The sequence below is a fragment of the Gobio gobio genome (assembly GCF_949357685.1).
Source record: "Gobio gobio genome assembly, chromosome: 16".
NCBI lineage: Eukaryota > Metazoa > Chordata > Actinopteri > Cypriniformes > Gobionidae > Gobio > Gobio gobio.
Genome location: NC_137109.1, coordinates 6,985,615 through 7,000,614, shown reverse-complemented (window position 1 = coordinate 7,000,614; position 15,000 = coordinate 6,985,615). Strand labels below are relative to the sequence as shown.

General features: G+C 35.4%; 2 protein-coding genes across 3 annotated transcripts in view; both read right to left on the bottom strand.

Annotated features, from left to right (window-relative positions):
* Positions 1 to 1,877, bottom strand: part of sybl1 (synaptobrevin-like 1) — a 14,832-nt gene extending 12,955 nt beyond the window's left edge. Inside the window, exons 1-2 of one of the 2 annotated variants that reach the window (XM_079838994.1) lie at positions 1,790 to 1,877; positions 1,624 to 1,708 (exon numbers count right to left, since the gene is read on the bottom strand). In XM_079838994.1, coding sequence (XP_079695120.1) covers positions 1,624 to 1,705 — 82 coding nt within the window. In that variant the 5' untranslated portion in view covers positions 1,706 to 1,708; positions 1,790 to 1,877. The remainder of the gene's footprint in view (positions 1 to 1,623; positions 1,709 to 1,789) is intronic. The other variant, XM_079838995.1, reaches the window with a different exon arrangement.
* A 2,415-nt stretch (positions 1,878 to 4,292) lies between these two features.
* The window catches only part of polr1d (RNA polymerase I and III subunit D), an 11,324-nt gene continuing 616 nt past the window's right edge, over positions 4,293 to 15,000 (bottom strand). The window contains exons 2-5 of the mRNA XM_079838724.1: positions 12,838 to 12,935; positions 12,563 to 12,639; positions 7,488 to 7,570; positions 4,293 to 5,296 (exon numbers count right to left, since the gene is read on the bottom strand). Of these exons, the coding sequence (XP_079694850.1) occupies positions 5,252 to 5,296; positions 7,488 to 7,570; positions 12,563 to 12,639; positions 12,838 to 12,935 (303 nt within the window). The 3' untranslated portion in view covers positions 4,293 to 5,251. The remainder of the gene's footprint in view (positions 5,297 to 7,487; positions 7,571 to 12,562; positions 12,640 to 12,837; positions 12,936 to 15,000) is intronic.

The following is a 15,000-nucleotide window of genomic DNA, read 5'->3' as shown; positions in this document are numbered from 1 at the left end:
TAAATAATTAATTAAAGAATTAATTAACTAATTAATTTAATTAAATAAACAAATGTATCTATTTATTTAGTAAAATTACAGGAAAACACAACATTTATTGTGTAATATATTTCACAATTACCTCTTCCACACATACTATTGTTATGTTTAAAAATCAATTTTTGATTTTTCAAAAAGCCGTATTTCATAATAATATGCTGCATTTCGTCAAGCAAGTTATGGTTATTTAAAAAGTGCATTCACCATTAAAACACAATGTTAAGAGTGAGCGAGCCGACTGTGACAAGATGGCCGCCAGGTGCGGGCGTCGACCTCCATTGGCCAGCAGCGCGGACGAGACATCTAGCCTTTATTATGTATATCTATAGCGATAGCAATGTGCCAAATTCCACAGGCATATCTGTGAAAAACTTTTATACAAGGAGGTCAATTGAGCTAAAAAAAATATTAGTATGTACAGTAAAGTATGATGAATATGTTAGTATTTTATAAATTAAAATTTAGTTTTATACACCAAAAACTAACTCATGACACAGTGGAGTCAGATTGCATAAAGTCTGATTTCTGTAACCTACAAGTATATCTGTTCTAATTTTGCAAAGATGTTATGAATTGTCTTATATTGTAATAAAACAGACATTTAACAAATATATCAACATAAAAAAAACATTCAAAATTACATATTACGGCATTAAATGGCAACTTTACACGTACATATCGAGACATATTTCCGCATATATGTAACCTCAGATATAGTTGCTATAATATGCATTTAATGTTGTTATATTGTAATTTTAATGTTTTTAATAACTGAGCTCATATACACAGCATAACATGACATAATAAAAACACAATGTTCCAACTGAATTGTGTAATCTAAAACACAAATATGGGTTAAATTAATTGCCATACTGTTAGACGGAAAGACATTCGGCAATATTTTCAGGATTACCATAAAATTACTCGTATATAATCAAAATAATATGAATTTCAAGATCTAACATTAGCCCTTTTTTGGAGCTTTGTTAAACAAATCGTAGAAATAATAATAATAAAACAGTATGCCAAAGTACTTAGTATCTTTTCAACAGTGAAAATTTGATTGATCAATTTCACAGATTTCATTATTAAATGATCATAAAGTGTCTCTCTGGGGCTTGAAGTTTATTATAATACGCATAACAACATCTTTTGTTGCCGTTTACATATAGTCAGATTCGACTGTTTATGTCTTTGATGAGTTTTGTTTTGAATAGCATTTGTACTAGTGCAGTTTATGAATTCATTAGAGACATTACAGTGCGATTTCCTTTACTGTTACATTAATCATATACAGCATTCGTGTTTTGATAACATAAGACATTTAGTTTATCTGAATGAACATCTATCTGACAGTTAAACACGTCTGTGTACATTTAAAATGTCATTATGTGGAGAAGTGTGTGTTGTTTTCATCTGCTGAAGTTAGTAACCGACCTACACTGAGAGCCGTCAATCACCGGGCTCGTTATTATGGATTAGAGGATATTAAAACGACGAGAAATCATAAAATACCCTGTGCTGAATGAGAAATGAGTGTGGATTAGAGAAGATGATCCCTCGGTCATCATATGCTTTGTGTACCTGAGATTCTGATGATCAAACAGCCGCTCGTGCTCCGCTCTTTGACTTCTTTAAACGGAAGTGGCATACACAGCACTTTCATTTCCTGACAAACATGGTTGAAATCATAAATTCACGCCACTATTGAAAATAACAGCAGTATATGTAAACCGAAAAATTAACAAACGTCACTGTTTTCCGCGATACGTCACACAACTGCGACCACGAACAGATTTCCGCGTTGCGTCACACACACACACACACACACACACGCCCGGGTTATTGATTTAAAGGGATAGTTCACCCAAAAATGAAAATGGCCATTTACTCGCTCTCAAGTTGTTCCTAACCTGTATGAATTTCTTCCTTCCGCTGAACTCAAAAGAAGATATTTTTGAAGAATATGGGTAACCAAACAGTGCACCACTGACTTCCACCATAGCAGTTTTCCATACTATGGAAGTCAATAGGGTCCATCAACTGTTTAAATAAATAATTTCTCACTTTATATATCAAATAATGCCTTGATTTCTTTACTGATGGTGTATCAGTAAAGAACTGGGGTATTCCAGAAGGTTCGAAGGGCAAAGACAAATCAAAAATGGTTAAAGTCTACCGCATATTCTGCTTCATTTCTAAATGTTTCTCTTCTTTCTTGCCATAGCATAAACACTTTCCAGAATTGTATATGTTTGCTTTGTATCTTTTCTCACTATAGTCCTCTTTATCTCGCTCACTGGGGCTGTAAGGCTCTTAAAACGCAGTACAGAAGCTGCTTACATACATTTATTGCGAAAGTTGCTTATAATAAATCATTTTTAATTGAAAAACATTCTTCTTCAGGTTTACACATCCAACATTAAGTATAGCCATTTAAGTTTGGAAACAATATGTTGTTTATAATGTCACACTTACTATTTCAATTTAACATTTTAGATGTTGTTTTTTTCCATACATAAAAAATAAATAACAGATTTTAGGAAGGGTTCATCATAAAAGGTTAATCATATTCAGGGGTCCTTGGCATCATGAAGTTTGAAAACCCCTGCCTTCCGGTATTAGGCAGATTTTAGATTGTATTAGGTATTGAGTAAATATTATGATGTCTAAATAATAAGATGTACATTTAAGGGCGTTTCTACAATGGGCACTTTTAGCCATGTGAAGTTGAATATTTTTTTTTAAAAAGTCACGTAACGGTCTCATAAGTTTAAATAATTTGTCTAGTTTAAGGTCTGTCAGAGGACAAACTTATACAAGATAAATTATTATTTTTCATTTTTTCCGACCTGCAATGAACAAATGTAATTTCCACCACATCTCAATATGCAGATGTTATGTAAAAATAGAAGAACTTATGCCACTCAAGAGATGTCTAAGATCATTTTTGTAACTAGTTTTACCAGTTTGTCCACAATGTACAATAATTATACATTTGTCAATGAGATAAATTTACTGACCAAATGCTGAACTGTACACCGGTCACACTCTTTCTGAAATGTAATATTGGTTTGGGTAAGAGCTTATTAGAAAATAAATAACTTGAATTTCTTTATTAAGTTGAGCATAATCTCATAAATTGTGTGATGAGAACTTTATGGCCTGGTTTCACAGACAGGTCTTAGACTAAGCCAGGATAAGGCCTTAGTTTATAATTAGGGTATTTAAGTTGCTTTTATAAACGTACCCTAGAAAAAAACATTACTGGTGTGCATCTTGAGACAAAACAATGGCTCTGACATATTTTAAAGATATGTCAGTGCAAGTTACTTTCAGTTAAAAAAGCTCAGACATGCATTTTAATCTAAGACTAGCTTAAACCTGGTGTTCAAATGACAGGGTGTTGTGGAAATGACAATGAATTAACGTGAATGTAGAGAAACAGTAGATACATATTAAAAGTATTGTAATATAATTTACAAATTAAAAACACAAATCTACTCTGGCAATTCATATCAATTGTACTTCGTAATCATAAATGTCACTTCCACACTGCCCTCTGTGGTGGAAATGACTTTTCTGAAGTTTTTTTGTGTGAAAAGATTGAAGATAGCTTCACTGATTAGCTTTGAATTAATACTTTGCATTTCATGCAAAATACTCTTCTTTAACTTACATTTCTTTTAGCTTTTTAAAAACACCCTTGAAGGTACAGCATGTTTGGAAACGACGTAGAATAAATATATAAACTTTTTTTTCATAAATCATAAATATATGATTTTTCTTCATTTGTTGTTGATGAAAATTTAAATTCCCTCCATGTCCAACATGTGCTCTGATGTCAGTGAATATTTCCATAGAAACCACATAAACAAACTATTTAAAGGGACATTACGGTGTTGTGGTGGAAATGACACTAATAACGTGCGATTTTGTATAAAAAGTAATATTGATTGTGGTCTCAGATTAAATATTACAATATATTTTATTGATTTTACTAGAGCTTAATTCAGGTGCATTAATAGTTACCAGATAAGTCATATTTTTAAACTGTATCTTCACTGTTGAAGTTAAAAAGTCTGGGTGTGTGACAAGGAGAAAGCAGTGATTTTGAGGTTGAAAAGTATGAAAAAATCATAATAGAAAGGTAGTACAAAAAATTATACGGTGGTTTTAATGTTAGTTTGACAAAGAAAGAGGAATTTGTCCAAAATTATATAAAAATATGACCAAAGAACATAAAAGTGCCCACAGTCTAAGAATAACCCTTTATTAATCCTTTACTTACACTTTCTAAATAATCTTATGAACCGATGATGACTCCTAAATAACTGGTTCATAAATAATGTAATCATTTAGAAAAGATCAAAGTACGAAAATACAATTATTGAACATTACAGATGCTTATAAATCAAGAATAAAGCATTAATATCTATATTTATATAAATGATGAATCAACTATTTGCTAATGCGTAACTAATCATTCATCGCATGCAGTTATTATAAAGTGTTACCAAATATGCTTATGTGTGCTGCTTATATGAAAGGGATATAAGCATAAAAGTCACATAACACTTCATTATTTTTGAGATTCACACATTCATTATGATAAATCTGTGTGTGTGTGTCTGTCTGTGTATGTGTCTGTCTCTGTGTGTGTGTGTGTGTGTGAGAGAGAGAGAGAGATGGGTTTCAAATGCAGAGCACAAATTCAAGTGTCACTTGGCCACATGTCACTTCAATCTCTCTCGCTCTCTGAATAGGAATGAAGACTTACATATATGTGCAGTTTTTATTGTTCAGGAATGCTTTGTCAAAATGAATCATCTGAGATCACTTGCATCACTTATTTGAAACACTGCTGATAAATATGAATCCAAGACATTTTATCTGTAATTTTTACATTTTAAAACACATTCTGAATCAAATACATTTTACAACTATATTTTCATGCGTATTAGTCTTTTATTGGCTATATACTCTGTTGTTTGAGTTGAAACTTTTTAAGTGCACTGGCACAAACCATTTGCTAATGTTCATGTACTTAAAAGAGAAAGAAAATAAGGAAAAAAATCACATCAATATACAAATTCAAACATACAAATGCTTTTTTGTTTCTCTCACAAAAAAGAGAGGAACTGCAGGGAACGCGTCCAGAGCTACACATGGAGCAGCAGATCAACGTCCGGCACTGTACAAGTGTTGATCTTCACGACATCGATTCTTCTTTATCATTGAATGCTTTCATCCGTGCCTGTTGAAATCGGGATCCAAGAGAAACACAACATTGTTTGAGCCTTGTAATGACACATTGTAACTCAAAAGCCTTCAGTCACATTGCAGGATGTGTGATGTCAAGCATCGGGATCGTAGTTGCTCCATACGGACCAGGCACCACGGTTTGAAACGCACATGATTCTCGGATTAATTGCAAAGATTAACCACCATCGAGCGAAAGCTGATCATTTTAGGTCCTGTCAGTTTAAAAATTCAAGCAATTTGAGTGCAGAACTCAATTGACATATCGGTAAGCCCCTCCCATCGAACGCCGATGAGCCAATGGCAGTTGAGTATCAGTTGCGCTGGGACCGAGACTCGGACATCTTTAGGTTTCAGCGCCATAGAGATGTATTGGAAAATCCGAAGCTCTCATCGTTTTGATGGTGTTTATGCTACAAAAATGGTAAACGTCGTGCCTGAGGCACTGTAACACTGATTCCAGGGATCCGGAGAGGATTTTCTGGGTGTCATCCTCTCATTAAGTTATTATTAAAGTAAGTAATTCCCTGCTAACGTACAAACCGACTAACTATAACTAACTGTTCTCATGCAACGGTGTAACGTTAGGTCAGAAACACGAAGGTCTACATTTCAGTGCATCTCTACATATTAAACTGATTAAATGTGAATTTATGTAATCTTACCCTGCGGTACACGAACAGTGTGTATCCTGGATGTTATCATCTGCGATCGTAACAAGAGGCTTCTCCCGTTTGCATTGAGATCTGTAAACCATCGCTTCCAAATTAATCTCTCACCATATTTATTTGATTGCCATTTTATTTCTGTGAGTTTAGATATGTTTAAAGGTCTGCATTATCTGTCTAATAAAGAGGACTCTTATTTTGATGGGTATTATAGTCTCCGGCTAGTGAAAGGAAGAGCTCGCACGCAGTTTATCAGAGTTGTTTTGCAGATACAAAGTTCACCAGTTATTAACTGCACCCCCGAAAAGCATAAGGTCTGTGTATATGTTTGTTTACTGGGAGTGTTTTTGTGTAATTTGCTGTATTTGTTAATGGTAATGCAACGGAGAGAGAGAGTTTGTGAATGAGATGTTAAGGCGCACTTATGCTTTGTTTGTTCAGCTCTTACGATAATTATTTTATTTGAGTGAAAAACGATGTAATAAACTTCATGAACCATCAGTAAAGTTTGGCCATCAATCGGACGAGGTATACGCTACATTCTGTGTCCAAAAACATCTTGAGATAAGGTTTTCACACTGACAGCTGCCATTGTAAGATATAGCAACTCCGTTTGTTTGTCCGAGTTAGCAACAGTAACTAAGGGGGGCGGGGCTTACCAATAGGTCAATTGGGAACTCGCATGCTTTCTTATGTCGATTTGTACTTGAACGGACATATACATGCAAAATTGTGTCCAAATGACCGTCTCTGCAAGTATCCTCGTAAACAGTCGCTTATGGCTTAAGTGAATGTAAACAATTGAGAAAGAAAACGGATTTGTATCATTATATTAGATCAGATCTGTGCATTCAGTCTTAAAGGGACAGCAGCCTAATAAACCTGCTGCGGTGCGTCATTAATGTTAATCAAACAAAATACAGAGAAACATTTTTTCTAAATAAATCTTATTTAGCAATATATTAATATGACTAATAATTATTATTATAAAACACAAAATGTTATATACACACACACACCTTTCATTTGTAAAAATAAATAAATAGCATTTTAAATCGCAAATAGATATTTTCCTCAAATCGTGCAGCCCTACTTGTAACTGGTTTATTATTTTCTGTGCAGATTCAAAATCTGCCCCAATTATTCTGGAATGATTCATTGTTTCCAAATTCAAGTCTATTCAAGTCATCAGAAAAGCAAAATCTCTCGATGTCAGTATTTTCAGCTCTACTTCATATCATCACCATGATATATATAGTCGTATTGCCCAGCCTTAAAGCAGACATTGACATATTTTTGACCGTTAAATAAGCCAATGTTGCAATAATAAAATAGAATAAATACGGTACTCGCACTTCAAAGTGCACTCTATGTGTCAGAGCACAAGAACCGAATTAAGTTCTCTTTTGCATGAAATACATAACGTTAGCACAATCGCAACGTATACCGATTGTCAAATTTCTACCTGTTCATCACCCGTCCCTTAGAGGAAATAATACCTTCCATGTTCAGTCTTACCTCAAAAGTTTGCAGGACGTGTTTGCACACTTCAGTCAGGCTGTTCAGGCCGTTGCGCAGAGGCTCAGTTGCTGGAATTCCTTCTGCAACATTGATCAGAGAGCTAATGAACACTCATATTCACAGGAAATAAACATGCTGACATGCCTACAGTCAAACAAACAGCAATTAAACCAGGGGCGAGGACAGAAATGTTCAGACGGGTGGGCCTTCATAAAACACGGCGGGCAAATCGTATCGAGTATGAAAACGGAAGAGCAAATAAGAAATAACCTACATGAATAAATGTGCTGCACTCGTTTCAACTGTACACGCAAATGCACTGGCACGCATATATAAAGCACAAGAGAAACTGTGAGCATGCAACATTACGTGGTCAATTATTAAGCTATGAAGTAAAGTGCCAATAAATCCTGTAACTGGTCTAATGTGTGTGAGCTGGGAAGGCATGCAGGTGTGATGCTCATTCAGTTCATCAGGAGCAGTTTTCATGTTTCATTAACAGTTCATGTTGGTATTGAGTATTCACGATGGTAACTGTTTTTTCCATAACCCCAAAATGCCACTTTATTTTCACTTTATGTTATTTTATATATTTTTTAATTAGTGTGGTGGCTACTTTATTGCATTTTCAAAAACTAGTTTAGGACTGCTATTTAAAGCGGTGGTTGATTGCCCCTTTTTACAAGATGTAAAATAAGTCTCAGAGTGTGATAACTTGCAATTGCGAGTTATAAAGTCAGAATTGTGACCTAGCAATTCTGAAGTCAGCCTTTTTTCCTCAGAATTGGACTTTGTAACATGCAATTGTGAGTTTATATCTCGTCAGAATTGCAAGACATGAACTCGTAATTGCGCAAAATAAAGTCCCTAGAGTGTGTACGTGAAGTTTTAGCTCAAAATACCCCATAGATCATTTTTACAGCATGTTAAAATGGTCACTTTCTGAGGGGGAGCAACAACATACCGTGTTTGTGTCCCTTTAAATGCGAATGAGCTGCTGCTCTAGGGGCGGAGCTTCAAGAGCTTGCATTAGCAGCTCTGATAACCTCATGCAGATCAGCAATGAAACTGCTCAGCCTTTTGTGTTCAAACCGGAGTCGGACAATGATGGAGAGACTCAAGGAGAAGTGACAACATGTAGAATGAGACAAGATGTTCCTGAAGGGTTAGTTGATGAATTAATGAGTTACCTATCTTCAAGTCATCGATTAGCATATTCTGTCTTGATAATCTCACTGCCTTTGTTGTGTGTTCCCGGGGGCGGGGTTTATGTAAATGTCAGGGAGGAAGCTTGTGTAGTTCCTACCAGCCATTTGTTGAAGTTCTTAAAAAGTGATTTCTTTAAGAGATATATCTCCCTTTACTTTGAACTTTGAGCGCGTTACTTTGCAGATGTTGTTTATGCTCAAACAGCAACATTACACACTCACTAAAGTTAACAAAGTGAAATCATAATCAACCACCCCTTTAATAGCCTTACCTTATTTATTCATCAATATTAGATTCAGATTTATGTGTATGTTAAGTAAAGTGTAAATAAATACATTTGCTTGGTTTAAAAAAAAAACCCACTTAATATATACATATATTTATTAAGGGTGTGCATTCGATCTGTAATTAATACTCAAAAAACAAAAAATACTATTCAAATTGTACTATATTGCTTTGCTGGCTGTAAATGCAGTAAATCCACGATAAATCCCACTAAAACTTGCAGTTATAACTAAATCCACTGGGTGGCGCTGTGGAGCGTGTTAAGTTAAGTGTATTTGATCACATAATGTCGTCGACTGCCTCGTAATGTTTGGAATTACATAGATGAACATTGAAAATGATCTTACAAAATAGAGTTACTTTTAATAAAATTAATTAATGAAACTGAGTCTGAGAAAATCACATGAAATCCAAACAGCAGTTGAATGAGGACAGCTCTCCATCACTGTGTTCATGAGTGCAGGCAAGCGCAGATGTTCACCGAGTGAGAGCGAGATAACTTATGATAGCAAAATGATCTCGAGACAAATGCTTATTTCCTATTTTTATCTTACTTGATTTATTTATAACTCTACTTATGTTAATACTTTTTATTCTAATTTTATTCTATTTCTATTTTAATTTCCCTTGTGTTCTTGTAACTGTTATTTGCACTGTCCATGGAGCGGACCTGTTTACATTTCACTGCCAGTTGTATATTGTGTATATAACTGTGTATGTGACAAATAAAACTCTTGAATCTTGCTTCCTTTAGCCATCTTCTGGACAAAATGAGGGCAAAATCGTTTTGTTAAAAAAATTAAATAAATTCCTTTCCTTAATCTGAGCGGTACAAGACTTGGGTACTTTTCCTAAATTTGCCGATTCTACAATGTTAAGTGTTTGAAAAAAAAAAAAAAAAGTCCTTAATCCCACCTTCGCGGACAAAAATGGGCACCCATAGGAATGAATGGGAAAAAAAAGTAATTCAGAGCATATTTTTTTTATTTGTCCAATAAAAATCAATAAATCTAACACAATGCAGATCATACATACACACAAATGAAGGAGTGAGCCTATACAACATTGTCAATGTGGCAAACACACTCGCACGCACAGTTTCATTTTTGTCAAATAAAAAAAAAAAAACAGTCACTCACACATACACAAACAAAGGAATTAAATGAGCCAATAACTGGGCAATTAAAAAAATTGAAATAAAAAAAGTTGTTAAAGCTACACCGTGTAACTTTTTTTGTCTATTCTTAGCTAAAAACACTTAGTTCTTTCAAAAATATATGTGCTCATTAATGTATATTTACTTCTTTCAAGTAATAAAGTATTCTCGTAAGTTTATAATATGCCATTGAAAATACATAAGGTAATGGGATCTAACGGTGGTCGCCATGTTGCCGCTCCATCTTGAAAGTACATTAGCCAAAGAGGGACATACCCGTAAATTCAAGCTTCGCTTTTCGCGTTTTAACCGGTTTTAATACTCGATGGCACTGTACAAAATTCTCTGCCTCGCGCATGTGCGCGTCAACTTGTTCAGACTTGTCTGGTGCATGTGCAGAGAGTTTTCATCTCAGCAGCTCCAGTAACAGTTATACAGAGTTTTCCTGGCTTGTTTATTCCTCAAAAGTCTGTTTTTCCTTGTGTGGTATTTCTGTGCGTTAATAACTCCGTGAGTAATAATATTTATTGTCATTGTAGATGTGTTTCAGAGTGTGTCATCGCGTAATTCAGTTGATGTCACCTCAGAAGTATTTGTGTCAACATACAATAGCGTAATGCTCACCTATTTGAATAATCATTCAGTTATTTTGTTATCAACAATGTTTATTCGTTTATAGAAAATATTTGCTTGTAATGTATGTTGATGGAAATATGTATCAGGTCTGATCGGCATATTAACAATTGTTATACAGAGCGCACTGCAGTGCTAACGTTAAAGCGTCGCACACACTTTTGTAACCGGACACCGCTTGCTAGCAGCAGCGGCAGCTCCGCTCCTTTTAATGCAGCTGCCTTTAGCGCCTATATATGGTACAATAAGCTCTGGTTTACGGTTACATTATACAAATGTAACTTATAAGTATAGTTATACAGTTCTTAACTGTGTATGTATATTTACCATCCTTATTTGTTCTCTCACAGAAACCACATTTATGTACATATCCACGCAAACCTGTTTATGCCTTGCAATTGGATGACTGAATAAACATTACTATCATCAAAGTTCACTCTGGATTAGCTGAAGTTCTTTCTAGCCGAATAATTAGGCCAGTTGAGTTCCAACCATCCCACAGGCACCGTGTCGAATGTGGACGAGGTCGAACTGGAAGCCATGTTAATCTTGGACTAAATCGGCCACCGTAGGAGTTAAAACGAAATCGGAATTGAGAGGAACAGAAACTAAAATTCACTGGATGGTCATATACCTTTTCACCGCTAGATGGGGGAAAATATCACACAGTGTAGCTTTAAAAAATTGGTTTACAGAGTTCAGCCCATATGCAGCCATTGCGTTCTATTGCCATCTAGTGGCTATTGATATTTTAGCTTTAAAAAGAAATTAATACCATCATAGGTCACCAGATGTCACCAAAGTCACCACATTTTGAGGTTTTGGCTCTCTGGACTTGCTGATGTTTTTGTTTTTTTACTGAAATTAAAAAAATATATTAAATATAACATAAAAATAAGCATATTTTACATAAAAAATATGGTCCTTTTAGAGGTAAATAAATTCATTAATACCCCCCCCCCCCCCCAAAAAAAAAAAGAAAAAAAAAAGGCATAAATTGATAGAATTATTTTGATCAAAGATGGTGATGTAACATTTATAAAAATGATTTTGGTAAATCACATTTGTGACCTTTGTGCCCAAATGCGCCCATGAGGGCGGGATTAAGGGCTGTTATGCGAGGGTGGCTCGAGGGTTAAGTTTTGTCGAGGGTTTAAGAACAGAAAACACAAAGCGCGGTTAGAAACATCACTTAACACCGTTATCTGTGTGTCTCTGTAGCGTCTGTCAACGGGGGTGCGTTCTCTCACCCGAGAATATCATCATCATCCATATGATATTATTGCTTTTCCTCAACATTATAATGTGAAACTATAAACACGATAACCATATTCTGACTCGAGTGTATATGTATGTTCTGCGCGATAACTGCGTGCTCTGCTTTATTACTGTTTTTTTCCGCTCGCGCTGCTTGAGCTTATAATGCTTTTATTCTTTAGGCCTATATTTTTTCGTTAACACATTGCTCTGAACTGAATGAAAACCCTAAGATATAACGTAAGCTTGTTGTGTATATTACCTAATCATACGTTTTTTTCAGAAATGGTGACGACAACTTCATGAATAACGTCTCATTTTCTCAAAATAACGTCATTTAAATAAACAAATATTCTAATATTCGTTTTTTTATGAGCCCAAATATTCGAATACAGTATTTTGGAAAAATGCCCATCCCTAATATTTATAAAGTGGGTCGTGACTTAATGACCATGGGAAAATGTGGGACCATCCAGCTAGCGCTAACTGTCAGAGAGGACCTGCTGAGGTGAATATAAAGGAGTTCCCTCACCTCGCGTCTGTATCCGAAAGTTGATTTTGCTTTCCGACGGGTGTGTGATGCTGTATCCACAGAATTCCACATCCTGACTGAGGAAACAAGTCACACACCAATCAAACTAAACACTGCCAAGACAGACGGATGCAGAAATAAATAAAAATGTTAATCTCAGCGCCTGTTTATAGCATGTCCATATCACTTGTTTAGACCAAAGTTCTCACTGATGCCCCAAAAGCAACCGATGTTGGTGGCTCAACAAAACAAACAGACACCCGGTAGCTTCTTACCTCTTCATGATCATGTATCGGAGCGAGTTGCCCAGTGTGTGATCCTCTTCATGGAGCACAAACGTCACACACCCCTCATCTCCTCCATCTGTCCGGACCTATTGGAAAGCAGAAGACTGCTGATATATGGACACACACAGCTGTGGAAGTGTGATGATGCCTATTTCACAAACATCTGGACTTTCAATATTTGTAGGGTAAAATTATGCTTTGGTTTCAGCAGCAACATGAAGTTAAACACACTCTTCATACTGAAGATGTTATAAATGGCGCATCCCGTTTATGGCATTCTCTACAGAGGAAATGGTTTTGATGCTCATCTGATATTCTAACAGGGTTCCCGCTCTTTTTCAGCGATCATTTTCCAGGACATTTTCAGTTTTACTACGGCGGGAATAAAAGACAAGGACCATGCCAAATATTGCTCTCTTAGACTTTAAAAGGTGTACAGTTTGTTGTCATGACTTAAAGGGATAGCTCACCCAAAAATGAAAATTAGCCCATGATTTACTCTCCCTCAAGCCATCCTAGGTGTACATGACATTCTTCTTTCAGACAAATACAATCAGAGTTATATTAAAAATGTCCTGGCTCTTCCAAGCTTTATAATGGCAGTGAATGGTTGTTTTGTTTTTGAAATCAATAAAAGTGCATCTATCCATCATATAACTGCTCCACACGGCTCAGGGGGTTAATAAAGGCCTTCTGAAGCGAAGTCTCGCGTTTGTGTGAGAAAAATATCCATATTTAAAACTTTTTAGACTAATATAACTAGCTTCTAGCGGTCAGCGGTACACAGAATAACCCTAAAAGAATAACGCTTGACGTGACGCACAGGAGCATCTCAAGCTTTGACGCCTCTCGTGGCTCGGGCTGGGCAACAAACTCAAGCCCCTCTTCTCTCATATCGAAATCCACCGCATTTCTCTTTAAAAATTCTCGTTTTAGACTCGAATTCATGTTTTTTTTTGCTCTATTCTTCTGCGTTCGTCAATATGCATGTGTCAAGGGTTCAACCGCTGACCGCCAGAAGTTAGTTATTTTAGTCTATAAAGTTTTAAATATGGATATTTTATTTTCTCACACAAATGCACCACTTCGCTTCAGAAGGCCTTTATTAACCCCCCGGAGCTGTGTGGAGCAGTTATATGATGGATAGATGCACTTTTATGGATTTCATAAACAAACACAACCATTCACTGCCATTATAAAGCTTGGAAGAGCCAGGACATTTATAATATAACTCAGATTGTATTCGTCTGAAGGAAGAATGTCATACACACCTAGGAAGACTTGAGGGGGAGTAAATCATGGGATAATTGTCATTTTTGGGTGAGCTATCCCTTTAAGTATAAAATAAGTTTTTAATGTGAGCTCTTAATCATACATTATGACCATGGAAGCTTGTTTACGCCACAGAATAAAACTAATAGAAAAAGTAATTGCGACTTTTTCCTCACAATTGCAAGTGTACATAATTGTGATATAATCTTGCAAATTCTGAAAAGAAGTCTTTTTTCCTCAGAATTGGACTTTATAACACACAATTGCGAGTTTATACTATGTGATTATGTGGCTGCTAACCAGCTAACATTCACTGCATACATTTGAGCAGTTATTAGCATTAGCTAACTGCTGAAAAATTCACGTGTCAAACCTCCTGAACGTCGCACTTTCTGCCACTAGCGGTAATTGTTTGAGGCAGTGATGAACTCTTTGTACTCGGCTAAAGAAAACTTTTTCCAGGACAACATTAAGACTTTTCTCAAATTTTCCAGGACTGGAACATTTGTCATCAATTTTTCAGGTTTTCCAGGACGAGTGGGAACCCTGTGTAAATCTGAACAATCTCCATATAATTGAACTAGAGCTGCAAATTATTTTGATAATTCATCTTTTTTTTCTTTCTTTTTTTTTTTTAATTATTGATCAATTGGATAAAACTGTTGCCTTTAGTGTGCTATTCTGGGGTTAGTTAGCTTTTATTTGTCATTCAACTGTACCATAGACCGTAAAAAAATACTGTAAAATACTGTAAAATACTAAAAAACTGTACATACAGAATGCACATATGAACGAAATTCCGTTGCACTGGCCCATAATACATCTCTATATACTACTGTGCAAAAATTATCTGTATAATATATTAATCTAAAAATATAA